Genomic DNA, 26,368 nt, shown 5'->3' with positions numbered 1-26,368 from the left:
GTCTTGACCTGCCTGAAGGGAGGTTGTAAGCAAGTGGGCATTGGTGTCTTCTCCCAGGTAACCAGCACCAGGATAGCAGCACAGAAAGCAATCCCTTTCCTTCAGCATGGCCTTCCCCCTAAAAGGTGGAGCTCAGCACCACCAAATCTGATGGCAGCCAGTCCTTCCCCTTCCAGTTCTCCAATGCGATGCCAGGCTCTGCTTTGAGCAAGCCTTTGAGGATGCCAGGAAGAAGCTGGGTAAGAGCAGGGGCCGGGGGAGTGGATGTGGCAGTGGGCTCAGCATCACAAGCCAGGCTAGGCAGGCCTCCATCCGTCTCACTTCCTCATCCTCCAAAGTTGTTTTTTTCCCAGCTTCCAGCAAAATCTGCCTGGACCCAGAGTTCCTCAAGGCCATCCCCACCATGAAGATGAGGAGCGGGATGCAGGTACTTGGTGCTGATGCCTGGGTTCAAGCATCCTACAGGACCTGCATGTCCCTCCTGGAGGTGGTCAAGGCCAGGTTTGTTGAGGCCTTGAGCCACCTTAGAACGTCAAAAGAGGAGAGATGTGGAGGTGGTGGAGCTGGTGCAGAGGAGGGCAGGGAAGCTGGGGAAGGGCCTGGTGAACTAATGTGATGGAGATGGACTGAGGGAGCTGTGGATGGTTAGTTTGGAGAAGAGGAGGCAGAGGAGGAACCTCACTGCTCTTCCCAGCTCCCTGAAAGGACATTGTGGAGAGGCTGGGGGTGGTTTCTTAGAGGAAATGAAGTGATAGAACCAAGAGGGAATGGATCGGATAGGATAGGATAGAATGGAATAGGATGGAATAGAACGGAGTAGAATAGACCAGGTTGGAAAAGACCTTTGAGATCTTGAAGTGATCTTGTCCAGAGAAGGGGTTGAAAGCTGGTGAGGGGTTTGGGGCACCAGCCCTATGAGGAGAAACTGAGGGAGCTGGGGTTGATTAGCCTGGAGAAGAGGAGGCTCTGAGGAGCCCCTTATTGCTGTCCAGAACTACCCGATTGGAGATTATAGGCAGGTGGGCATTGGTGTCTTGTCCCAGGTAATCAGCACCAGGATAGCAGCGCAAGAAGCAATCCCTGTCCTGCAGCATGGCCTTCCCCCTACAAGGTGGATCTCAGCACCACCAAATCTGATGGCATCCAGTCCTTCCCCTTCCAGTTCCCCAAGCCCAATGCCCTGCTCAGCTCGGAGAAGCCTTTGAGGATGCCAAGAAGAAGCTGGGTAAGAGCAGGGGCCGGGGGAGTGGATGTGGCAGTAGGCTCAGCATCACAAGCCAGGCTAGGCAGGCCTCCATCCATCTCACTTCCTCATTCTCCAATGTGGTTTTTTTTCCCATCTTCCAGCAAAAACTGCCTGGACCCAGAGTTCCTCAAGGCCATCCCCACCATGAAGATGAGGAGCGGGATGCAGGCACTTGGTGCTGGTGCTTGGGTTCAAGCATCCTACAGGACCTGTAAGTCCCTCCTGGAGGTGGTCAAGGCCAGGTTGGTTGAGGCCTTGAGCCACGTAGGCACCTCAATGGAGGAGAGATGTGGAGGTGCAGTAGCCAGTGCAGAGGAGGGCAGGGAAGCTGGGGAAGGGCCTGGTGAACTAATGTGATGGAGATGGACTGAGGGAGCTGTGGATGGTTAGTTTGGAGAAGAGGAGGCAGAGGGGGAACCTCACTGCTCTTCACAGCTCCCTGAAAGGACACTGTGGAGAGCTTGGGGGTGGTCTCTTCTCACAGGTAATGAAGTGATAGTATGAGGAGGGAATTAATAGAATAGAATAGAATGGTTTAGACTAGACCAGAACTAACCAGATTGAAAAAGACCTTTGAGATCATGAAATCAATGTGTCCCGATAAGGGCAAGAGAGCTGGTGAGGGCTTCAGAGCACAGGCCCTTGAGGAGAATCTGAGGGAGCTGGGGGTTCTTAGCCGAGAGAAGAGGAGGAGAATAAATCTGATGGGGATTGACTGAGGGAGCTGTGGATGGTTAGTTTGGAGAAGAGGAGGTGGAGGAGGGACCTCACTGCTCTTCACAGCTACCTGAAATGACATTGTGGAGATGTTGGGGGTGGTCTCTTCTCACAGGTTATGAACTGATAGAACCAAGAGTGAATGAATAGCATAGAGCAGAGTAGTCTAGACTAGACTAGACTAGAATAGAGCTAACTAGGTTGGCAAGGACCTTTGAGATCATGAAGTCACCGTGTCCAGAGGAGGGCAAGAAATCTGGTGAGGGTTTTGGAACACCAGCTCTATGAGGAGAATCTGAGGGAGCTGGGGTTGATTAGCTGAGAGAAGAGGAGGTTCAGAGGAGCCCCTTATTGCTGTCTAGAACTGCCCGAATTTGGGTTGTAACCAGGTGGGGGCTGGTGTCTCGTCCCAGGTAACCAGCACCAGGATAGCAGCATAAGAACCAATCTCTGTCCTTCAGCATTGCCTTCCCCCAAAAAGTGAATCTTAGCACTACCTAAGCTATTGGGACCCACTCCTTCCCCTTCGAGTTCCCCAAGCCCAATGCCCTGCTCAGCTCGGAGAAGGCTTTGAGGATGCCAAGAAGAAGCTGGGTAAGAGCGGGGACCGCGTGAGTGGATGTGGCAGTGGGCTCAGCATCACAAGCCAGAATAGGCAAGGCCTCCATCCCTCCAGCACCATAGAGCAGCAGCTCTATGAGGAGACTCTGAGGGAGCTGGGGTTGATTAGCCTGGAGAAGAGGAGGCTCAGAGGAGCCCCTTATTGCTGTTCAGAACTACCTGAAGGGAGATTATAGCCAGGTGGGCATTGGTGTCTTCTCGCAGGTAACCAGCACCAGGATAGCAGCACAAGATGCAATCCCTGTCCTTCAGCATGGCCTTCCCCCAACCAGGTGCATCTCAGCTCTACCTAAGCTGTTGGCACCCACTCCTTCCCCTTCGAGTTCCCCAAGCCCAATGCCCTGCTCAGCTCGGAGAAGCCGTTGCGGATGCCAAGAAGAAGCTGGGTAAGAGCAGGGACCGGGGGAGTGGATGTGGCAGTGGGCTCAGCATCACAAGCCAGGCTAGGCAGGCCTCCATCCATCTCATTTCCTCATTCTCCAAAGTTGTTTTTTTTCCCATCTTCCAGCAAAAACTGCCTGGACCCAGAGTTCCTCAAGGCCATCCCCACCATCAAGATGAGGAGCGGGATGCAGGTACTTTGTGCTGGTGCTTGGGTTCAAGCATCCTACAGGACCTGCAAGTCCCTCCCTTGAGGTGGTCAAGGCCAGGATGGTTGAGGCCTTGAGCCACCTTAGAACCTCAATAGAGGAGAGATGTGGAGGTTCAGGAGCCGGTGCAGAGGAAGGCAGGGAAGCTGGGGAAGGGCCTGGTGAACTAATGTGATGGAGATGGACTGAGGGAGCTGTGGATGGTTAGTTTGGAGAAGAGGAGGCAGAGGGGGAACCTCACTGCACTTCCCAGCTCCCTGAAAGGACGTTGTGGAGAGGCTGGGGGTTGTCTCCTCTCACAGATGATGTAGTGATAGTACAAAGAGGGAATGAATAGAATAGAATAGAATAGAATAGAATAGAATAGAATAGAATAGAATAGAATAGAATAGAATAGAATAGAATAGAATAGAATAGAATAGAATAGAATGGAATGGAATGGAATAGAATAGAATGGTTTAGACTAGACTAGACTTGACTAACTAGAATGAATGGGAACTACCTGGGAGGTAGTACTGAATGGGAGGGAATGAACGGAGCAGAGCAGAATAGAATAGAATAGCATGGAACACAACAGAATAGAAAAGAATAGAATGGAAGACAACAGAATAGAAAAGAATAGACTAGACTAGAAGTAACCAGGTTGGAAAAGACCTTTGAGATCTTGAAGTCACCGTGTGCAGAGAAGGGCAAGAAAGCTGGTGAGGGTTTTGGAGCACCAGCCCTGTGAGGAGAATTTGAGGGAGCTGGAGTTGATTAGCCTGGAGAAGAGGAGGCTCAGAGGAAACCCTTATTGCTGTCTTGACCTGCCTGAAGGGAGGTTGTAAGCAAGTGGGCATTGGTGTCTTCTCTCAGGTAACCAGCACCAGGATAGCAGCACAGAAAGCAATCCCTTTCCTTCAGCATGGCCTTCCCCCTTCAAGGTGGAGCTCAGCACCACCAAATCTGATGGCAGCCAGTCCTTCCCCTTCAAGTTCTCCAATGCGATGCCAGGCTCTGCTTTGAGCAAGCCTTTGAGGATGCCAAGATGAAGCTGGGTAAGAGCAGGGGCCGGGGGAGTGGATGTGGCAGAGGGCTCAGCATCACAAGCCAGGCTAGTCAGGCCTCCATCCATCTCACTTCCTCATTCTCCAATGTGGTTTTTTTTCCCATCTTCCAGCAAAAACTGCCTGGACCCAGAGTTCCTCAAGGCCATCCCCACCATGAAGATGAGGAGCGGGATGCAGGTACTTTGTGCTGGTGCTTGGGTTCAAGCATCCTACAGGACCTGCAAGTCCCTCCTGGAGGTGGTCAAGGCCAGGATGGTTGAGGCCTTGAGCCACCTTAGAACCTCAATAGAGGAGAGATGTGGAGGTTCAGGAGCCGGTGCAGAGGAAGGCAGGGAAGCTGGGGAAGGGCCTGGTGAACTAAGGTGATGGAGATGGACTGAGGGAGCTGTGGAGGGTTAGTTTGGAGAAGAGGAGGCAGAGGAGGAACCTCACTGCTCTTCACAGCTCCCTGAAAGGACATTGTGGAGAGGCTGAGGGTGGTTTCTTAGAGGAAATGAAGTGATAGAACCAAGAGGGAATGGATCGGATAGGATAGGATAGAATGGAATAGGATGGAATAGAACGGAGTAGAATAGACCAGGTTGGAAAAGACCTTTGAGATCTTGAAGTGATCTTGTCCAGAGAAGGGGTTGAAAGCTGGTGAGGGGTTTGGGGCACCAGCCCTGTGAGGAGACTCTGAGAGAGCTGGGGTTGATTAGCCTGGAGAAGAGGAGGCTCTGAGGAGCCCCTTATTGCTGTCCAGAACTACCCGAATGGAGATTATAGGCAGGTGGGCATTGGTGTCTTGTCCCAGGTAACCAGCACCAGGATAGCAGCGCAAGAAGCAATCCCTGTCCTGCAGCATGGCCTTCCCCCTACAAGGTGGATCTCAGCACCACCAAATCTGATGGCATCCAGTCCTTCCCCTTCCAGTTCCCCAAGCCCAATGCCCTGCTCAGCTCGGAGAAGCCTTTGCGGATGCCAGGAAGAAGCTGGGTAAGAGCAGGTACTGGGGGAGTGGATGTGGCAGTAGGCTCAGCATCACAAGCCAGGCTAGGCAGGCCTCCATCCATCTCACTTCCTCATTCTCCAATGTGGTTTTTTTTCCCATCTTCCAGCAAAAACTGCCTGGACCCAGAGTTCCTCAAGGCCATCCCCACCATGAAGATGAGGAGCGGGATGCAGGCACTTGGTGCTGCTGCTTGGGTTCAAGCATCCTACAGGACCTGTAAGTCCCTCCTGGAGGTGGTCAAGGCCAGGTTGGTTGAGGCCTTGAGCCACATAGGCACCTCAATGGAGGAGAGATGTGGAGGTGCAGGAGCTGGTGCAGAGGAGGGCAGGGAAGCTGGGGAAGGGCCTGGAGAACAAATCTGGAGGGGATCGACTGAGGGAGCTGTGGATGGTTAGTTTGGAGAAGAGGAGGCGGAGGAGGGACCTCACTGCTCTTCACAGCTACCTGAAATGACATTGTGGAGATGTTGGGGGTGGTCTCTTCTCACAGGTTATGAACTGATAGAACCAAGAGTGAATGAATAGAATAGAGCAGAGTAGTCTAGACTAGACTAGACTAGAATAGAGCTAACGAGGTTGGCAAGGACCTTTGAGATCATGAAGTCACCGTGTCCAGAGGAGGGCAAGAAATCTGGTGAGGGGTTTGGAACACCAGCTCTATGAGGAGAATCTGAGGGAGCTGGGGTTGATTAGCCGAGAGAAGAGGAGGTTCAGAGGAGCCCCTTATTGCTGTCTAGAACTGCCCGAATTTGGGTTGTAACCAGGTGGGGGCTGGTGTCTCGTCCCAGGTAACCAGCACCAGGATAGCAGCATAAGAGCCAATCTCTGTCCTACAGCATTGCCTTCCCCCAAAAAGTGAACCTTAGCACTACCTAAGCTATTGGGACCCACTCCTTCCCCTTCGAGTTCCCCAAGCCCAATGCCCTGCTCAGCTCGGAGAAGGCTTTGAGGATGCCAAGAAGAAGCTGGGTAAGAGCAGGGACCGGGGGAGTGGATGTGGCAGTGGGCTCAGCATCACAAGCCGGAATAGGCAAGGCCTCCATCCCTCCAGCACCATAGAGCACCAGCTCTATGAGGAGACTCTGAGGGAGCTGGGCTTGATTAGCCTGGAGAAGAGGAGGCTCAGAGGAGCCCCTTATTGCTGTTCAGAGCTACCCGAAGGGAGATTATAGCCAGGTGGGCATTGGTGTCTTCTCGCAGGTGACCAGCACCAGGATAGCAGCACAAGATGCAATCCCTGTGATGCCGAATTTTGCCCCAAAAGGCAAGAATAACTGCCTAAGAGACTCAGTTTAAGTCAGATAGACAGGAGGTATTTTATTAGCAACGCGTTTGAGAAATCACTAAATGGATTTCTCCCTTTCCCGTAACAAAAGCATATCTTTTATACAGTTTTGGACATAGTATTGCATCAGATCACATACATAATCATATCTCTGTATACATATTCATAAGAGGCGTGGTGTAGGCGGAGCGTGGGCGGGGACATCTCTTTTGAGGATCCTCTTGGTGGTCAATCCGGTGGCCTTCATCATGGGCAGGGGACTTTTGATGAGTCTTCCTCTCTTGAACTTTTGAACCCTTTCCTAATTTGGTCAATTCCCGGTGTGCCTGGCTTAGTTTTACTGACTGGACAAGGCTGTTAGGGTCAGTTTGACCTTTCTGGTTCTGAATCATGCTCACTTCGTCAGCCCTTATCACTTATCTCTTTTTTGTGTCACAGTGTCCCAGGCCTCAGCTGATTTATTACTCTATGTGGTTTGTGCTCATTGCTTCACATTCTCGAAAGCTATCTGTTTTGGGGCTTCACCTGTCCTTCAGCATGGCCTTCCCCCAACCAGGTGCATCTCAGCTCTACCTAAGCTGATGGCACCCACTCCTTCCCCTTCGAGTTCCCCAAGCCCAATGCCCTGCTCAGCTCGGAGAAGCCTTTGAGGATGCCAAGAAGAAGCTGGGTAAGAGCAGGGGCCGGGGGAGTGGATGTGGCAGTGGGCTCAGCATCACAAGCCAGGCTAGGCAGGCCTCCATCCATCTCATTTCCTCATTCTCCAAAGTTGTTTTTTTCCCAGCTTCCAGCAAAAACTGCCTGGACCCAGAGTTCCTCAAGGCCATCCTCACCATGAAGATGAGGAGCGGGATGCAGGTACTTTGTGCTGGTGCTTGGGTTCAAGCATCCTACAGGACCTGCAAGTCCCTCCCTTGAGGTGGTCAAGGCCAGGATGGTTGAGGCCTTGAGCCACCTTAGAACCTCAATAGAGGAGAGATGTGGAGGTTCAGGAGCCAGTGCAGAGGAGGGCAGGGAAGCTGGGGAAGGGCCTGGTGAACTAATGTGATGGAGATGGAATGAGGGAGCTGTGGATGGTTAGTTTGGAGAAGAGGAGGCAGAGGGGGAACCTCACTGCACTTCCCAGCTCCCTGAAAGGACGTTGTGGAGAGGCTGGGGGTTGTCTCCTCTCACAGATGATGTAGTGATAGTACAAAGAGGGAATGAATAGAATAGAATATTATAGAATAGAATAGAATAGAATAGAATAGAATGGTTTAGACTAGACTAGACTTGACTAACTGGAATGAATGGGAACTACCTGGGAGGTAGTACTGAATGGGAGGGAATGAACGGAGCAGAGCAGAATAGAATAGAATAGCATGGAACACAACAGAATAGAAAAGAATAGAATGGAAGACAACAGAATAGAAAAGAATAGACTAGACTAGAAGTAACCAGGTTGGAAAAGACCTGTGAGATCTTGAAGTCACTGTGTGCAGAGAAGGGCAGGAAAGCTGGTGAGGGGTTTGGAGCACCAGCACTATGAGGAGAATTTGAGGGAGCTGGAGTTGATTAGCCTGGAGAAGAGGAGGCTCAGAGGAAACCCTGATAGACCCGAGAGGGAATGGATAGAATAGGATAGGATAGGATAGGATAGGATAGGATAGGATAGGATAGGATAGGATAGGATAGGATAGGATAGGATAGAATAGAATAGAATAGAATAGACCAGACCAAGTTGGAAAAGACCTTTGAGATCTTGAAGTCACCGTGTGCAGAGAAGGGCAAGAAAGCTGGTGAGGTGTTTGGAGCACCAGCCCTGTGAGGAGAATTTGAGGGAGCTGGAGAAGAGGAGGCTCAGAGGAAACCCTTATTGCTGTATTGACCTGCCTGAAGGGAGGTTGTAAGCAAGTGGGCATTGGTGTCTTCTCCCAGGTAACCAGCACCAGGATAGCAGCACAGGAAGCAATCCCTTTCCTTCAGCATGGCCTTCCCCCTACAAGGTGCAGCTCAGCACCACCAAATCTGATGGCAGCCAGTCCTTCCCCTTCAAGTAATCCAATGCGATGCCAGGCTCTGCTTTGAGCAAGCCTTTGAGGATGCCAAGAAGAAGCTGGGTAAGAGCAAGGGCCGGGGGAGTGGATATGGCAGTGGGCTCAGCATCACAAGCCAGGCTAGGCAGGCCTCCATCCATCTCACTTCCTCATTCTCCAATGTATTGTTTTTCCCATCTTCCAGCAAAAACTGCCTGGACCCAGAGTTCCTCAAGGCCATCCCCACCATGAAGATGAGGAGCGGGATGCAGGCACTTGGTGCTGGTGCTTGGGTTCAAGCATCCTACAGGACCTGTAAGTCCCTCCCTGGAGGTGGTCAAGGCCAGGTTGGGTGAGGCCTTGAGCCACCTTAGCACCTCAATAGAGGAGAGTTGTGGAGGTGTAGGAGCCAGTGCAGAGGAGGGCAGGGAAGCTGGGGAAGGGTGTGGAGAATAAATCTTATGGGGATCAACTGAGGGAGCTGTGGATGGTTAGTTTGGAGAAGAGAAGGCAGGGGGGGAACCTCACTGCTCTTCACAGCTCCCTGAAAGGACACTGTGGAGAGCTTGGGGGTAGTCTCTTCTCACACGTTATGAAGTGATAGAACCAAGAGGGAATGAATAGAATAGAGTTCACTAGACTAGACTAGACTAGACTAGAGCTAACCAGGTTGGAAAAGACCTTTGAGATCATGAAGTCTCCGTGTCCAGACGAGGGGAAGAACTCTGGTGAGGGGTTTGGAGCACCAGCTCTATGAGGAGAATCTGAAGGAGCTGGGGTAGATTAGACTGGAGAAGAGGAGGCTCATGGGAGCCCCTTATTGCTGATCTAGACCTGCCTCAAGGGAGATTATAGCCAGGTGGGCATTGATGTATTTTCCCAGGTAACCAGCACCAGGATAGCAGCCCAAGAAGCAATCCCTGTCCTTCAGCATGGCCTTCCCCCAACAAGGTGCAGCTCAGCACTACCTAAGCTGTTGGCACCCACTCCTTCATCTTTCAGTTCCCCAAGCCCAATGCCCTGCTCAGCTCGGAGAAGCCTTTGAGGATGCCGAGAAGAAGCTGGGTAAGAGCAGGGACCGGGGGAGTGGATGTGGCAGTGGGCTCAGCATCACAAGCCAGGCTAGGCAGGCCTCCATCCATCTCACTTCCTTATTCTCCAATGTTTTTTTTTCCCAGCTTCCAGCAAAAACTGCCTGGACCCAGAGTTTCTGGAGGCCATCCCCACCATGAAGATGAGGAGCGGGATGCAGGCACTTGGTGCTGGTGCTTGGGTTCAAGCATCCTACAGGACCTGCAAGTCCCTTCCAGGAGGTGGTCAAGGCCAGGTTGGTTGAGGCCTTGAGCCACATAGACACCTCAATATAGGAGATATGTAGAGGTGGTGGAGCTGGTGCAGAGGAGGGCAGGGAAGCTGGGGAAGGGCCTGGTGAACTAATGTGATGGAGATGGACTGAGGGAGCTGTGGATGGTTAGTTTGGAGAAGAGGAGGCAGAGGGGGATCCTCACTGCTCTTCACAGCTCCCTGAAAGGACATTGTGGAGAGGCTGGGGGTTGTCTCCTCTCACAGGTGATGAAGTGATAGTACAATGAATGAATGAGTAGAATAGAATAGAATGGTTTAGACTAGACTAGACTTGACAAAGTAGAATAAAAGGGAACTACCTTGCAGGTAGTACTGAATGGGAGGGAATGAATGGAGCAGAGCAGAGCAGAATAGAAAAGAATAGCATGGAACACAACAGAATAGAAAAGAATAGAATGGAAGACAACAGAATAGAAAAGAATAGACTAGACTAGAAGTAACCAGGTTGGAAAAGACCTTTGAGATCTTGAAGTCACTGTGTGCAGAGAAGGGCAGGAAAGCTGGTGAGGGGTTTGGAGCACCAGCTCTATGAGGAGAATTTGAGGGAGCTGGAGTTGATTAGCCTGGGGAAGAGGAGGCTCTCAGGAGCCCCTTATTGCTGTTCAGAACTACCCGAAGGGAGATTATAGGCAGGTGGGCATTGGTGTCATGTCCCAGGTAACCACCACCAGGACAGCAGCACAAGAGCCAATCTCTGTCCTTCAGCATGGCCTTCCCCCAACCAGGTGCATCTCAGCACTACCTAAGATGTTGACATCCAGTCCTTCCCCTTCGAGTTCCCCAAGCCCAATGCCCTGCTCAGATTGGAGAAGCCTTTGAGGATGCCAAGAAGAAGCTGGGTAAGAGCAGGGACCGGGGGAGTGGATGTGGCAGTGGGCTCAGCATCACAAGCCAGGCTAGGCAGGCCTCCATCCATCTCACTTCCTCATCCTCCAAAGTTGGTTTTTTCCCATCTTCCAGCAAAAACTGCCTGGACCCAGAGTTCCTCAAGGCCATCCCCACCATGAAGATGAGGAGCGGGATGCAGGCACTTGGTGCTGGTGCTTGTGTTCAAGCATCCTACAGGACCTGCAAGTCCCTCCTGGAGGTGTTCAAGGCCAGGATGGTTGAGGCCTTGAGCCACCTTAGAACGTCAATAGAGGAGAGATGTGGAGGTGCAGGAGCCAGTGCAGAGGAGGGCAGGGAAACTGGGGAAGGGCCTGGTGAACTAATGTGATGGAGATGGACTGAGGGAGCTGTGGATGGTTAGTTTGGAGAAGAGGAGGCAGAGGGGGAAGCTCACTGCTCTTCACAGCTCCCTGAAAGGACACTGTGGAGAGGCTGGGGGTGGTCTCTTCTCACAGGTGATGAAGTGATAGTACAAAGAGGGAATGAATAGAATAGAGAATAGAATAGAATAGAATAGAATAGAATAGAATAGAATAGAATAGAATAGAATAGAATAGAATAGAATAGAATAGTTTAGACCAGACCAGACTTGACTAGACTAGAACTAACCTGGTTGGAAAAGACCTTTGAGATCATGAAATCAATGTGTCTCGATAAGGGCAAGAGAGCTGGTGAGGGCTTCAGAGCACAGGCCCTTGAGGAGAGCCTGAGGGAGCTGGGGGTTCTTAGCCGAGAGAAGAGGAGGAGAATAAATCTGATGGGTATTGACTGAGGGAGCTGTGGATGGTTAGTTTGGAGAAGAGCAGGTGGAGGAGGGATCTTACTGCTCCTCACAGCTACCTGAAAGGACATTGTGGAGAGGTTGGGGGTAGTTTCTTACAGGTAATGAAGTGATAGAACCAATAAGGAATGAACAGGGTAGGGTAGGGTAGGGTAGGGTATTGTAGGGTAGAATAGAATAGAATAGAATAGAATAGAATAGAATAGAATAGAATAGAATAGAATAGAATAGAATGGTTTAGACTAGACTAGACTTGACTAACTAGAATGAATGGGAACTACCTGGGAGGTAGTACTGAATGGGAGGGAAGAACAGAGCAGAATAGAATAGAATACAATGGAACACAACAGAATAGAAAAGAATAGACTAGACCAGAAGTAACCAGGTTGGAAAAGACCTTTGAGATCTTGAAGTCACTGTGTGCAGAGAAGGGCAGGAAAGCTGGTGAGGGGTTTGGAGCACCAGCACTATGAGGAGAATTTGAGGGAGCTGGGGTTGATTAGCCTGGAGAAGAGGAGGCTCAGAGGAAACCGTGATAGACCCAAGAGGGTATGAATAGGATAGGATAGGATAGGATAGGATAGGATAGGATAGGATAGGAAAGGATAGGATAGGATAGGATAGGATAGGATAGGATAGAATAGAATAGAATAGAATAGAATAGAATAGAATAGAATAGAATAGAATAGAATAGAATAGAATAGAATAGAATAGAATAGAATAGAATAGAATAGAATAGACCAGGTTGGAAAAGACCTTTGAGATCTTGAAGTGATCTTGTCCAGAGAAGGGGAAAAAAGCTGGTGAGGGGTTCGGAGCACCAGCCCTATGAGGAGAATCTGAGGCAGCTGGGGTTGATTAACCTGCAGAAGGGGAGGCTCTGAGGAGCCCCTTATTTCTGTCTAGACCTGCCTGAAGGGAGATTATAGGCAGGTGGGCATTGGTGTCTTGTCCCAGGTAACCAACACCAGGATAGCAGCAGAAGAATCAATCCCTGTCCTACAGAATGGCCTTCCCCCTACAAGGTGGATCTCAGCACCACCAAATCTGATGGCATCCAGACCTTCCCCTTCCAGTTCCCCAAGCCCAATGCCCTTCTCAGCTCGGAGAAGCCTTTGCGGATGCCAAGAAGAAGCTGGGTAAGAGCAGGGACCGGGGGAGTGGATGTGGCAGTGGGCTCAGCATCACAAGCCAGGCTAGGCAGGCCTCCATCCATCTCATTTCCTCATTCTCCAAAGTTGGTTTTTTCCCAGCTTCCAGCAAAAACTGCCTGGACCCAGAGTTCCTCAAGGCCATCCTCACCATGAAGATGAGGAGCGGGATGCAGGTACTTTGTGCTGGTGCTTGGGTTCAAGCATCCTACAGGACCTGCAAGTCCCTCCCTTGAGGTGGTCAAGGCCAGGATGGTTGAGGCCTTGAGCCACCTTAGAACCTCAATAGAGGAGAGGTGTGGAGGTTCAGGAGCCGGTGCAGAGGAGGGCAGGGAAGCTGGGGAGGGGCCTGGTGAGCTAATGTGATGGAGATGGACTGAGGGAGCTGTGGATGGTTAGTTTGGAGAAGAGGAGGCAGAGGGGGAACCTCACTGCACTTCCCAGCTCCCTGAAAGGATGTTGTGGAGAGGCTGGGGGTTGTCTCCTCTCACAGATGATGTAGTGATAGTACAAAGAGGGAATGAATAGAATAGAATAGAATAGAATAGAATAGAATAGAATAGAATAGAATAGAATAGAATGGTTTAGACTAGACTAGACTTGACTAACTAGAATGAATGGGAACTACCTGGGAGGTAGTACTGAATGGGAGGGAATGAACGGAGCAGAGCAGAATAGAATAGAATAGCATGGAACACAACAGAATAGAAAAGAATAGACTAGACTAGAAGTAACCAGGTTGGAAAAGACCTTTGAGATCTTGAAGTCACTGTGTGCAGAGAAGGGCAGGAAAGCTGGTGAGGGGTTTGGAGCACCAGCCCTGTGAGGAGAATTTGAGGGAGCTGGAGAAGAGGAGGCTCAGAGGAAACCCTAATTGCTGTATTGACCTGCCTGAAGGTAGGTTGTAAGCAAGTGGGCATTGGTGTCTTCTCTCAGGTAACCAGCACCACGATAGCAGCACAGGAAGCAATCCCTTTCCTACAGCATGGCCTTCCCCCTACAAGGTGGAGATCAGCACCACCAAATCTGATGGCAGCCAGTCCTTCCCCTTCAAGTTCTCCAATGCGATGCCAGGCTCTGCTTTGAGCAAGCCTTTGAGGATGCCAAGAAGAAGCTGGGTAAGAGCAGGGACCGGGGGAGTGGATGTGGCAGTGGGCTCAGCATCACAAGCCAGGCTAGGCAGGCCTCCATCCATCTCACTTCCTCATTCTCCAAAGTTGTTTTTTTCCCAGCTTCCAGCAAAAACTGCCTGGACCCAGAGTTCCTCAAGGCCATCCCCACCATGAAGATGAGGAGCGGGATGCAGGTACTTTGTGCTGATGCCTGCGTTCAAGCATCCTACAGGACCTGCAAGTCCCTCCTGGAGGTGGTCAAGGCCAGGTTGGTTGAGGCCTTGAGCCACGTTAGAACCTCAATAGTACAGAGATGTGGAGGTGGTGGAGCTGGTGCAGAGGAGGGCAGGGAAGCTGGGGAAGGGCCTGGTGAACTAATGTGATGGAGATGGACTGAGGGAGCTGTGGATGGTTAGTTTGGAGAAGAGGAGGCAGAGGAGGAACCTCACTGCTCTTCACAGCTCCCTGAAAGGACATTGTGGAGAGGCTGGGGGTGGTTTCTTAGAGGAAATGAAGTGATAGAACCAAGAGGGAATGGATCGGATAGGATAGGATAGAATGGAATAGGATGGAATAGAACGGAGTAGAATAGACCAGGTTGGAAAAGACCTTTGAGATCTTGAAGTGATCGTGTCCAGAGAAGGGGTTGAAAGCTGGTGAGGGGTTTGGGGCACCAGCCCTATGAGGAGAATCTGAGGGAGCTGGGGTTGATTAGCCTGGAGAAGAGGAGGCTCTGAGGAGCCCCTTATTGCTGTCCAGAACTACCCGAATGGAGATTATAGCCAGGTGGGCATTGGTGTCTTGTCCCAGGTAACCAGCACCAGGATAGCAGCGCAAGAAGCAATCCCTGTCCTACAGCATGGCCTTCCCCCTACAAGGTGGATCTCAGCACCACCAAATCTGATGGCATCCAGTCCTTCCCCTTCCAGTTCCCCAAGCCCAATGCCCTGCTCAGCTCGGAGAAGCCTTTGAGGATGCCAAGAAGAAGCTGGGTAAGAGCAGGGGCCGGGGGAGTGGATGTGGCAGTAGGCTCAGCATCACAAGCCAGGCTAGGCAGGCCTCCATCCATCTCACTTCCTCATTCTCTAATGTGTTTTTTTTTCCCATCTTCCAGCAAAAACTGCCTGGACCCAGAGTTCCTCAAGGCCATCCCCACCATGAAGATGAGGAGCGGGATGCAGGCACTTGGTGCTGGTGCTTGGGTTCAAGCATTCTACAGGACCTGCAAGCCCCTCCTGGAGGTGGTCAAGGCCAGGTTGGTTGAGACCTTGAGCCACGTAGGCACCTCAATATAGGAGAGTTGTGGAGGTGCAGGAGCCAGTGCAGAGGAGGGCAGGGAAGCTGGGGAAGGGCCTGGAGAGCAAATCTGGTGGGGATCGACTGAAAGAGCTGTGGATGGTTAGTTTGGAGAAGAGGAGGCAGAAGGGGGAATCTCACTGCTCTTCACAGCTCCCTGAAAGGACACTGTGGAGAGCTTGTGGGTGGTCTCCTCTCACAGGTTATGAACTGATAGAACCAAGAGTGAATGAATAGCATAGAGTAGAGTAGTCTAGACTAGACTAGACTAGAATAGAGCTAACTAGGTTGGCAAGGACCTTTGAGATCATGAAGTCACCGTGTCCAGAGGAGGGCAAGAGATCTGGTGAGGGGTTTGGAACACCAGCTCTATGAGGAGAATCTGAGGGAGCTGGGGTTGATTAGCTGAGAGAAGAGGAGGTTCAGAGGAGCCCCTTATTGCTGTCTAGAACTGCCCGAATTTGGGTTGTAACCAGGTGGGGGCTGGTGTCTCGTCCCAGGTAACCAGCACCAGGATAGCAGCATAAGAGCCAATCTCTGTCCTTCAGCATTGCCTTCCCCCAAAAAGTGAACCTTAGCACTACCTAAGCTGTTGGCACCCACTCCTTCCCCTTCGAGTTCCCCAAGCCCAATGCCCTGCTCAGCTCGGAGAAGCCTTTGCGGATGCCAAGAAGAAGCTGGGTAAGAGCAGGGACCGGGGGAGTGGATGTGGCAGTGGGCTCAGCATCACAAGCCAGGCTAGGCAGGCCTCCATCCATCTCATTTCCTCATTCTCCTAAGTTGTTTTTTTTCCCAGCTTCCAGCAAAAACTGCCTGGACCCAGAGTTCCTCAAGGCCATCCCCACCATGAAGATGAGGAGCGGGATGCAGGCACTTGGTGCTGCTGCTTGGGTTCAAGCATCCTACAGGACCTGTAAGTCCCTTCATGGAGGTGGTCAAGGCCAGGTTGGTTGAGGCCTTGAGCCACATTAGCACCTCAATAGAGGAGAGTTTTGGAGGTGTAGGAGCCAGTGCAGAGGAGGGCAGGGAAGCTGGGGAAGGGCCTGGTGAACTAATGTGATGGAGATGGACTGAGGGAGCTGTGGATGGTTAGTTTGGAGAAGAGGAGGCAGAGGGGGAACCTCACTGCACTTCCCAGCTCCCTGAAAGGACATTGTGGAGAGGCTGGGGGTGGTCTCTTCTCACAGGTAATGTAGTGATAGTACAACGAGGGAATGAATAGAATAGAATAGAATAGAATAGAATAGAATAGAATAGAATAGAATAGAATAGAATGGTTTAGACTAGACTAGACTTGACTAACTAGAATGAATGGGAACTACCTGGGAGGTAGTACTGAATGGGAGGGAATGAACGGAGCAGAGCAGAATAGAATAGAATAGCATGGAACACAACAGAATAGAAAAGAATAGAATGGAAGACAACAGAATAGAAAAGAATAGACTAGACTAGAAGTAACCAGGTTGGAAAAGACCTTTGAGATCTTGAAGTCACCGTGTCCAGAGGAGGGCAAGAAAGCTGGTGAGGGGTTTGGAGCACCAGCTCTATGAGGAGAATTTGAGGGAGCTGGAGTTGATTAGCCTGGAGAAGAGGAGGCTCAGAGGAAACCCTGATAGACCCAAGAGGGTATGAATAGGATAGGATAGGATAGGACAGGATAGGATAGGATAGGATAGGATAGGATAGGATAGGATAGAATAGAATAGAATAGAATAGAATAGAATAGAATAGAATAGAATAGAATAGAATAGAATAGAATAGAATAGAATAGAATAGAATAGAATAGAATAGACCAGGTTGGAAAAGACCTTTGAGATCTTGAAGTGATCTTGTCCAGAGAAGGGGAAAAAAGCTGGTGAGGGGTTTGGAGCACCAGCCCTATGAGGAGAATCTGAGGGAGCTGGGGTTGATTAACCTGCAGAAGGGGAGGCTCTGAGGAGCCCCTTATTTCTGTCTAGACCTGCCTGAAGGGAGATTATAGGCAGGTGGGCATTGGTGTCTTCTCGCAGGTAACCAGCACCAGGATAGCAGCAGAAGAATCAATCCCTGTCCTACAGCATGGCCTTCCCCCTACAAGGTGGAGCTCAGCACCACCAAATCTGATGGCAGCCAGTCCTTCCCCTTCCAGTTCCCCAAGCCCAATGCCCTGCTCAGCTCGGAGAAGCCTTTGAGGATGCCAAGAAGAAGCTGGGTAAGAGCAGGGGCCGGGGGAGTGGATGTGGCAGTGGGCTCAGCATCACAAGCCTGGCTAGGCAGGCCTCCATCCATCTCACTTCCTCATTCTCCAAAGTTGTTTTTTTTTCCCAGCTTCCAGCAAAAACTGCCTGGACCCAGAGTTCCTCAAGGCCATCCCCACCATGAAGATGAGGAGCGGGATGCAGGCACTTGGTGCTGGTGCTTGGGTTCAAGCATCCTACAGGACCTGCAAGTCCCTTCCTGCAGGTGGGCAAGGCCAGGTTGGTTGAGGCCTTGAGCCACATTGGCACCTCAATAGAGGAGACATGTGGAGGTGGTGGAGCTGGTGCAGAGGAGGGCAGGGATGCTGGGGAAGGGCCTGGTGAACTAATGTGATGGAGATCGACTGAGGGAGCTGTGGATGGTTAGTTTGGAGAAGAGGAGGCAGAGGGGGAACCTCACTGCTCTTCACAGCTCCCTGAAAGGACATTGTGGAGAGGCTGGGGGTGGTCTCCTCTCACAGGCGATGAAGTGGTAGTACAAAGAGGGAATGAGTAGAATAGAATAGAATGGTTTAGATTAGACCAGACTTGACTAATTAGAATGAATGGGAACTACCTGGGAGGTAGTACTGAATGGGAGGGAATGAACGGAGCAGAGCAGAGCAGCATAGAAAAGAATAGAATGGAAGACAACAGAATAGAAAAGAATAGACTAGACTAGAAGTAACCAGGTTGGAAAAGACCTTTGAGATCTTGAAGTCACTGTGTGCAGAGAAGGGCAGGAAAGCTGGTGAGGGGTTTGGAGCACCAGCTCTATGAGGAGAATCTAAGGGATCTGGGGTTGATTAGCCTGGAGAAGAGGAGGCTCAGAGGAAACCCTTATTGCTGTCTTGACCTGCCTGAAGGGAGGCTGTAACCAGGTGGGCATTGGTGTCTTCTCCCAGGTAACCAGCACCGGGATAGCAGCACAGGAAGCAATCCCTTTCCATCAACATGGCCTTCCCCCTGCAAGGTGGAGCTCAGCACCACCAAATCTGATGGCAGCCAGTCCTTCCCCTTCGAGTTCCCCAATGCGATGCCAGGCTCTGCTTTGAGCAAGCCTTTGAGGATGCCAAGAAGAAGCTGGGTAAGAGCAGGGGCCGGAGGAGTGGATATGGCAGTGGGCTCAGCATCACAAGCCAGGCTAGGCAGGCCTCCATGCATCTCATTTCCTCATTCTCCAATATATTGTTTTTCCCAGCTTCCAGCAAAAACTGCCTGGACCCAGAGTTCCTCAAGGCCATCCCCACCATGAAGATGAGGAGCGGGATGCAGGCACTTGGTGTTGGTGCTTGGGTTCAAGCATCCTACAGGACCTGCAAGTCCCTTCCTGGAGGTGGTCAAGGCCAGGTTGGGTGAGGCCTTGAGCCAACTTAGAACCTCAATAGAGGAGAGATGTGGAGGTGGTGGAGCTGGTGCAGAGGAGGGCAGGGATGCTGGGGAAGGGCCTGGTGAACTAATGTGATGGAGATCGACTGAGGGAGCTGTGGATGGTTAGTTTGGAGAAGAGGAGGGAGAGGGGGAACCTCACTGCTCTTCACAGCTCCCTGAAAGGACACTGTGGAGAGGTTGTGGGAGGTTTCTTACAGGTAATGAAGTGATAGAACCAAGAGGGAATGAATAGAATAGAATAGAATAGAATAGAATAGAATAGAATAGAATAGAATAGAATAGAATAGAATAGAATGGAATGGAATGGAATGGAATAGAGTAGAATAGAGCAGGTTGGAAAAGAACTTTGAGATCTTGAAGTCATCTTGTCCAGAGAAGGGGACGAAAGCTGGTGAGGGGTTTGGAGCACCAGCCCTATGAGGAGACTCTGAGGGAGCTGGGGTTGATTAGCCTGGAGAAGAGGAGGCTCAGAGGAGCCCCTTATTGCTGTTCAGAACTACCCGAAGGGAGATTATAGCCAGGTGGGCATTGGTGTCTTGTCCCAGGTAACCAGCACCAGGATAGCAGCGCAAGAAGCAATCCCTGTCCTTCAGCATAGCCTTCCCCCTACAAGGTGGAGTTCAGCACCACCAAAGCTGATGGCATCCAGTCCTTCCCCTTCGAGTTCCCCAAGCCCAATGCCCTGCTCAGCTCGGAGAAGCTGAGGATGCCAAGAAGAAGCTGGGTAAGAGCAGGGGCCGGGGGAGTGGATGTGGCAGTGGGCTCAGCATCACAAGCCAGGCTAGGCAGGCCTCCATCCATCTCACTTCCTCATTCACCAATATTTTTTTGTTTTCCCATCTTCCATCAAAAACTGCCTGGACCCAGAGTTCCTCAAGGCCATCCCCACCATGAAGATGAGGAGCGGGATGCAGGCACTTGGTGCTGGTGTTGGGTTCAAGCATCCTACAGGACCTGCAAGTCCCTCCCAGGAGGTGGTCAAGGCCAGGTTGGCTGAGGCCTTGAGCCACCTTGACACCTCAATAGAGGAGAAATGTGGAGGTGCAGGAGCCAGTGCAGAGGAGGGTAAGGAGGCTGGGGAAGGGCCTGGAGAATAAATCTGATGAAGAGCAACTGAAGGAGCTGGGGGTGGTTAGTTTGGAGAAGAGGAGGCTGAGGGGAGACCTCTTTGCTCTCTGAGGGTCTTTTCCAAGCCAGATGGTTCTGTGATTCTGTCCCCCATTCCTTCCTCCTTCCTCCTCCTGCACAGATGAAGAGCTCCCCAGCTGCATGGAGGCCTCTGTGGAGACCACGAGCTCAGAGGAAGAGCCAGAAGCTGGCTTCATGCCCATCACTGGCCGCTCTGGGCAGAGCCGGCGCGGCGAGAGCCCTGCGGAGGGGCGAGCCCTGCGCCGCTCGAGCCGCGGCTCCTTCACCTGGGGCAGCCTGGAGGACCTCCTCAGCCTGGACCCTGAAGGCCATGAGAGCTCCATGTGGTTGGGCTGTGAGGATGGCTGGTGTGTATCCTGTGAGGACAGGCTGAGAGAGTTGGGGCTGTTGGGGCTGAGTCCAAGGGGCTCCAAGACACCTGGGGAAGGACTTTTTAGGGTGTCAGGGAGTGATAGGACTGGGAGGCTGGATCCAAGCTAGAGGAGGGGAGATTTAGATTAGACATTAGGAAGAAGTTCTTCCCCATGAGGGTGGTGAGAGAGTGGAACACGTTGCCCAGGGAGGTGGTGGAAGCCTCATGCCTGGAGGTTTTTAAGGCCAGGCTGGATGTGGCTGTGAGCAGCCTGCTCTGGTGTGAGGTGTCCCTGCCCAAGGCAGGGGGGATGGAAGTGGCTGATCCTTGAGGTCCCTTCCAACCCTGACAATTCTGTGATTCTGTGAATGGGAGAGAGGCTGTGGGGAGACCTAAGAGTGACCTTACAGTATCTGAAGGCGGCTACAAGAAGGGTGGAGCGAGACTGCAAAGGCCTGCAGTGACAGGAGAAGAGGCAATGGCTTCAAACTGGAGCAGAGCAGATTTAGATTGGATGTTAGGAACAAGTTCTGCGCCATGAGGGTGGTGGAACACTGGAACAGGTTGCCCTGGGAGATGGTTGAGGTCCCATCCCTGGAGATATTCAAGGTGAGGCTGGACAGGGCCCTGGGCGACCTGAGCTACTTGAGGATGTCCCTGCTAACTGCAGAGGGGGTTGAACTGCCATGACCTTTGGAGGTCCCTTCCATCCCAGACCATTCTATGACACTTAATATGGGGTAGAGCCCCTCCCCACCCCCATCCCAGGTGAGCCTCCAGCTTTGCTCTTCTCCTGCAGCATCCACGTGTAGCAGTCCTCGGACAACATCCGTAACGGGGAGAGCAGCGTGAAGATGCAACACGCTGCTGCTGTCATGTGCATCTTGTAAGTGATGAGCAAGAAGCTCTTTTGGCTCTAGGATGTGCCTAGCAGGGTGCTTCGGGGTGGGGGGTGGGGGGGCAAGCAGGACTTTCACCCTGTTGATAGGGCAAGGGGCAAGGGATGTAAACTACAGCACAGGAGGCTGCACCTCAGGCCGAGGAGGAACTTCTTGATTGTGAGGGTGACAGAGCCCTGGAGCAGGCTGCCCAGAGAGGTTGTGGAGTCTCCTTCTCTGGAGACTTCCAAGCCCCATCTGGATGTGTTCCTGTGCAACCTGTGCTGGATTCTATGGTGCTGCTCTGGCAGGGGGGCTGGACTCGCTGATCTCCAGAGGCCCCTCCCAACCCCTAGCATCCTGTGGTCCTGTGATCCTGGGACTCTTCATCTGGTTGCCAACGAGTTCTTCTCCCTGCAGGTACCTGGATAACCAAGTTCTTGTCTCCTTGGCCAATGGGGAGCCTGTTGTGTACCAATGGGAGGCAGGTGAGGCTGGTCTGGAGACATCCAAAGGTACTGGTGGGGTTAAAGGCAGCCCCAAAGGGATAGTTGTTGGGTGGGTGGCATGGGCAGCCCCTTGTTGAGGGATGCCTGAGGTGCTGGTGGCTTCCCTGCTTGCATAGTATCATAGAATCATACAATCCTATTGGGTTGGAAGAGACCTTAAAGGTCATCTAGATGCAAGCCCCTGCCATGGGCAGGGACACCTCCCACCAGCCCAGGTTGCTCGAGGCCTCATCCAACCTGGCCTTGAACACCTCCAGGGCTGGGGCAGGGAAGGGGCAGCAGGTTGAGGGAGGTGATGCTCCCCCTCTAGTCCAGTCTGGTGAGACCACACCTGGAGCACTGTGTCCAGTTCCAGAGCCTCTATTCCAGGAAGGATCTGGAGGTGCTGGAGGGTGTCCAGAGAAGATCCACGAGGAGGAGCAGAGGGCTGGAGCTCCTCTTCTAAGAGGACAGCCTGAGGGAGTTGGGGCTGTGCAGTCTGGAGAAGAGAAGTCTCCGAGGAGACCTTCTTGTGGCCTTCCAGTATCTGAAGGAAAGCTGGGGAGGGACTTTTGAGGGTGTCAGGAAGTGGTAGGACAGGAGGGGATGAAGCAAAACTAGAAGTGGGTAGATTCAGATTGGATGTTAGGAAGAAGTTCTTCCCCAGGAGGGTGGTGAGAGAGTGGAACACGTTGCCCAGGGAGGTGCCTGGAGGTTTCTAAGGCCAGGCTGGAGGTGGCTGTGAGCAGCCTGCTCTAGTGTGAGGTGTCCCTGGCCATGGCAGGGGGGATGGAACTGGCTGATCCTTGAGGTCCCTTCCAACCCTGACAATTCTATGATTCTATGACATCCCTTGAAGGGTTCTGGAGACCCAAAACTGGAGTCAGGTGGAGGTGTGCCTCCTCCTTCTGGTCCCTGCCTACCAGCTTGCATCCCCTGGTGTCTTCAGCTCATGTCCCCTTTTGCTGAGGACCTGGAGGTGGACATCTCCGCCCCCCACAACATGGGATGGTCCTAATGGCTTGGTGAAGATGGAGATTTCTTTGGCAGACTTTTGACTACCAAGCCCACTCCCACCACCCTCACAGGCTGCTTCTGGGACCCCCAAAACTCCAAATGCCTGTCCCTGGGCTCCCCAGGGATCCTCATCACCAAGATGGTGGCAGTGGCCGGGAAGCTGTGGTGCGGCTGCCACAGCCAAGTCATCGTCCTCAGCACACCACCTTGGCACAAGAGGTACAGTGGGCAGCAGTGGGAGGTCTGGAGGGGTGGTGGTGACCATTAGTCTGTAGAAGAGAAGACTGAGAGGGGATTTGATAAATGGTTTTCAATACCTGAGGGCTGGGGGTCAAGAGGGAGGGGACAGGCTCTGCTCAGCTGCACCCTGGGATAGAGAGGGGCAATGGGTGTAAACTGCAGCACAGGAGGTTCCACCTCAACATGAGGCAGAACCTCCTTAACTGTGAGGGCCACACAGCCCTGGCACAGGCTGCCCAGAGAGGCTGTGGAGTCTCCTTCTCTGGAGTCTTCCAAGCCCCATCTGGATGTGTTCCTGTGTGACCTGTGCTGGATTCTATGGTGCTGCTCTGGCAGCGGGGCTGGACTCGACGATCTCCAGAGGTCCCTTCCAACCCCTGGCCTCCTGGGAGCCTGTGATCCTGTGTTTGTTGGCATTGTGGTGGGTTGAAAGTTCCCCCCCCACCCCCAACACTAAATTTGCCAGAGCAGCTCAGTTGGAAGCAAATGAAAAAGCTGATCTTTATTTTCCCGTTTTCCACCCAGCAGTGATTTGTTGACGTTTGACTGCTTTCTGTTCAAGATCTGTGGGGAAATTTTAAAGGCACAGCCTGAAAGCCCCCCAGCAGCCTCACTGGCATGGCTGTGCCTCTTGTCACCCCCAGCACACGCTCCAGGTGGGCCAGGACAGCGGGCGCGGCGTCACCTGCATGGTGAGCGTGGGCAGCGGCGTCTGGGTGGCACTGCAGAGCAGTGCCCAGGTCCGGCTCTACCACGCCACCAGCTACGAGCAGTTGGCCGAAGCTGACATCACCCCTCCCGTGCACAAAATGCTGGCTGGTGAGTCCCCAGCTGGAGGCACAGCTCCTGTGGGTGCCCACTGCGGTCGTACCCATCAGGGTCTCCTGTGGATGCCCGTCGCGGTTGCCAGCGGGTTTTGGATGTGGTGCTTGGGGGCTGTGGTTTGAGGGGGTGAACTTTGTAGGAGTAGGGTTCTGGGTTGGACTTGGTTGATGCTCAGGGCCTCACTTCTGCTCCACCACTGTCCAGCGGCCGTGGCCATGATGCCATATTGCACCCCAGGCACTCCCAGACGTCTCTGGGCTTGGCTGCTGCCTCGCAAGGTTTTTCCTCTCTGGGTGCCTGCGCTGGGCTGGTGCCGAGTTGCCCGGCAGAGACCTTTGGGGGAAGGAAAGTCCTCTTTTGCTTGCCTGTGTCTCATCAGCCATTTGCTCTAAGAGCTGTCAGGCTTTTGAATGAGCTCCAGGCTTTTGAATGGTTTACTGTAGAGGAGTGGGCCACAGAGTTCCACCTCCAGCCTGCCCCGCTTTGGATGTCTGACCTGGCTGCCAAGTTGCAGAGACATGCAGAGCAGTTGCCTCAGATTGGAGGGAAGTTGAGTGAGGGCATCACTGACTGGCATGCAGTCAGCACGGCCCTGCTTCAACTCCCCCAGAATGCAAGCCTAAATGTGAGCAGGCAGGAAAGTCAGGGGAGCCAACTGCACAAAGCCCTCCTGGAAAAGACAGAGGCTTTGGGGAAGGCAAAAAGAGCACTGAAGAGGACCAAGGAGGCAAAGGAGCTGGAAGCTCAGCAAAAGAAGCAAGAGGAAGAGGAAGCTGATGGCATGAAGAAGGCAGCAGTGCTGCAGCAACAAGTGGCTTTGTGCCTGTGTGAGCAGCAGCTGTTGTTGATGCTCCTGCCTTTTTCACAGGAGCCACAAGAGGCTGGCATGGCACTGGCAGCGGCGTCTGGAGGAGAACCCTACTCTCACAGCCTGCCTGGGGCTTGCTGGGGAGCAAGGGGAAATTCCTTGGAGCATCTTCCAGTGTGATTCCTCAGTCTTCAGGTGGGTTCAGAAGTCTGGTTGGCTTTTGCCTGTGTTAGTGAGAGAGTGGGAGTCTTTGCCGTGTCATTTGTGGCCAGGTGGAGTGGGAGCAAAGAAGCTGCCTGCTTCTCCTGATGAGGCCAAGGCAGTTCCTGTGAGGTAGAAAAGGTGTAGGGTCTAAGGGTCAGCAGATGCCATTTGGGGGTGTGCCTGGGTTGGTTTGTTTGGAGCCTCTGGACTTTCTTTCCTGGGCTTTAGCAAGGCAGTGGACAGTCATGGAAAATGGTCTTTCTTCCTCTCTGTGTGTCCCTTTCACCCTTTGTTTCCTCTGGAGGGCTTTCATGTCTCCACAGCTTGACAGTGTCCTGTCATGGCCGATGGCTGTGCATGGACATCTCCTGGGCTGGGTCTGCTGCCGTAGAACTAACTCTGGATTTTGCTTTGTCTCTCCCAGCCACTCGTGACAACACAACCAGATGTGCGTGGGCTTCTGCCTGGACATCTCCTGCTCTTTCACCACTGGGAACTGATGTCTATTTTTTATTTGTTGGCACTGATGTCATTTTGATTTGAGCTGACCACAGGTTGTCAGCCACAATAAACTATTTCACCCTGAGAGGAGGTGGCTGTGTGTTTCCATCGACATGCCAGGAGCCTAAACCAGTCCTGCTGCTGGAGACACCTGGGTATCCCCGGCAGGAAATCCAGCTCCTCTTCCCCTGCTCTCAGAATGAGGCTCAAGCTCTCCTTCTTCTGGCGTGGTTTGGTGCTGTTGTTCTGGTGGTGTGGTTTGGTTTTTTGGCTTTAGTGGTGTGGTTCTGGTGGTGTGGTTTGGCATTGTGGCTTGTGGAGAGGGTCCGGTGGAGTGGTTTGGTGGTGGGTTTTTTGTGTTGTGGTTCTTGTGGTGAGATTCTGGTGGTGTGGTTCTAGCCTAATGGTGTAGGTCTGGTGGTGTGGGAGTGGGAGGAGTGGCAGTGGTGGCTGTGGTGGTGGCAGAGCCCGCAGCAAGCTGCCCGTGTGCTGCTGCCGATCACCACGCAGAGGGTCCTGAGGTTCCTGCGGCACAGGACGGCCCGGGTGAGCCCCATGCCCTGTGGGAGCGGCAGAGATGAGCTGCAGCCTGAGGGCCAGGAGCGTGCCAGCAGCAGCCAGCACAAGCAGCGCAGGTAGTGGTGCTGGGGCAGAGGCAGGCAGGCGCTGGGTGGGAGCCTCCTGGGCTCTCGTCCTGCCCCGCGGCTTGTGGCTCCTCCTCCTCTGAAGGAGCTCCCTCTGGGCAGGAGGGATGTTGGCACTGCTGTGGCTGGGATGTGGTTTTGTTCTTCAGAAGCACAGTCCCAGAGCACGGGCTGTGGAGCCCCGGGAGCAGGGGAAGAGGGCAGAGGTTGCTCCGAGCTGGGCTCTGTGTGCAGCGGGAGCTGCTGGAGAGACGAAGGCTGCCCCTGCTGTGAGCGCAGCAGGCAGCGCTGTGCAGCCGCAAGGAGGCCGTGGGGACGAGGCTGTCAGATGCCCTTTCGGTAGGTTGCTGTGGAGCTGGGAGACCGGGAAGGGTGGTGGGGGGGTGCTGCTGATGCTGGGCAAAGATGCTCTGCTAGGCACGGTCCAAGGAGAGCAGGATTCTGCAGACTCTGAGTGGAAACGTAAATGTGAGCAGGCTGGAAGGTGAGGTGAGCCAACTGCACAAAGCGCTCCGGGAAACGAGAGAGGCTTTGGGCAAGGCAAAAAG

The 26,368-nt window shown here is 52.7% G+C and overlaps 1 protein-coding gene and 3 long non-coding RNA genes across 4 annotated transcripts; all 4 read left to right on the top strand.

Moving 5' to 3' along the window:
- Positions 1-4,333: 4,333 nt before the first annotated feature.
- LOC137457910 (uncharacterized) lies at positions 4,334-10,940 on the top strand. The gene is made up of 3 exons (XR_010991483.1): positions 4,334-4,400; positions 10,536-10,717; positions 10,839-10,940. It is a non-coding gene; the product is annotated as an uncharacterized lncRNA (long non-coding RNA).
- On the top strand, positions 5,140-7,162 carry LOC137457911 (uncharacterized). Its single transcript, XR_010991484.1, has 3 exons — positions 5,140-5,198; positions 5,321-5,430; positions 6,937-7,162. It is a non-coding gene; the product is annotated as an uncharacterized lncRNA (long non-coding RNA).
- LOC137457909 (uncharacterized) lies at positions 8,422-9,815 on the top strand. The gene is made up of 4 exons (XR_010991482.1): positions 8,422-8,597; positions 8,719-8,828; positions 9,397-9,578; positions 9,692-9,815. It is a non-coding gene; the product is annotated as an uncharacterized lncRNA (long non-coding RNA).
- A 6,298-nt stretch (positions 10,941-17,238) lies between the features above and the next one.
- Positions 17,239-21,098, top strand: LOC137457908 (rho guanine nucleotide exchange factor 17-like). Its single transcript, XM_068169656.1, has 8 exons — positions 17,239-17,297; positions 17,414-17,562; positions 18,228-18,409; positions 18,524-18,672; positions 19,260-19,438; positions 19,582-19,779; positions 19,964-20,210; positions 21,015-21,098. The coding sequence occupies exons 6-8, from the start codon at positions 19,605-19,607 to the stop codon at positions 21,025-21,027; spliced, it is 435 nt and encodes a 144-aa protein (XP_068025757.1). The 5' UTR covers positions 17,239-17,297; positions 17,414-17,562; positions 18,228-18,409; positions 18,524-18,672; positions 19,260-19,438; positions 19,582-19,604; the 3' UTR covers positions 21,028-21,098.
- Positions 21,099-26,368: the final 5,270 nt, after the last annotated feature.

The sequence above is a fragment of the Melanerpes formicivorus genome, unplaced genomic scaffold, assembly GCF_026170545.1.
Source record: "Melanerpes formicivorus ecotype bairdi unplaced genomic scaffold, bMelFor1.0.p_v2 SCAF_209, whole genome shotgun sequence".
Lineage (NCBI taxonomy): Eukaryota > Metazoa > Chordata > Aves > Piciformes > Picidae > Melanerpes > Melanerpes formicivorus.
This window is presented reverse-complemented; position numbering and strand designations above follow the sequence as displayed.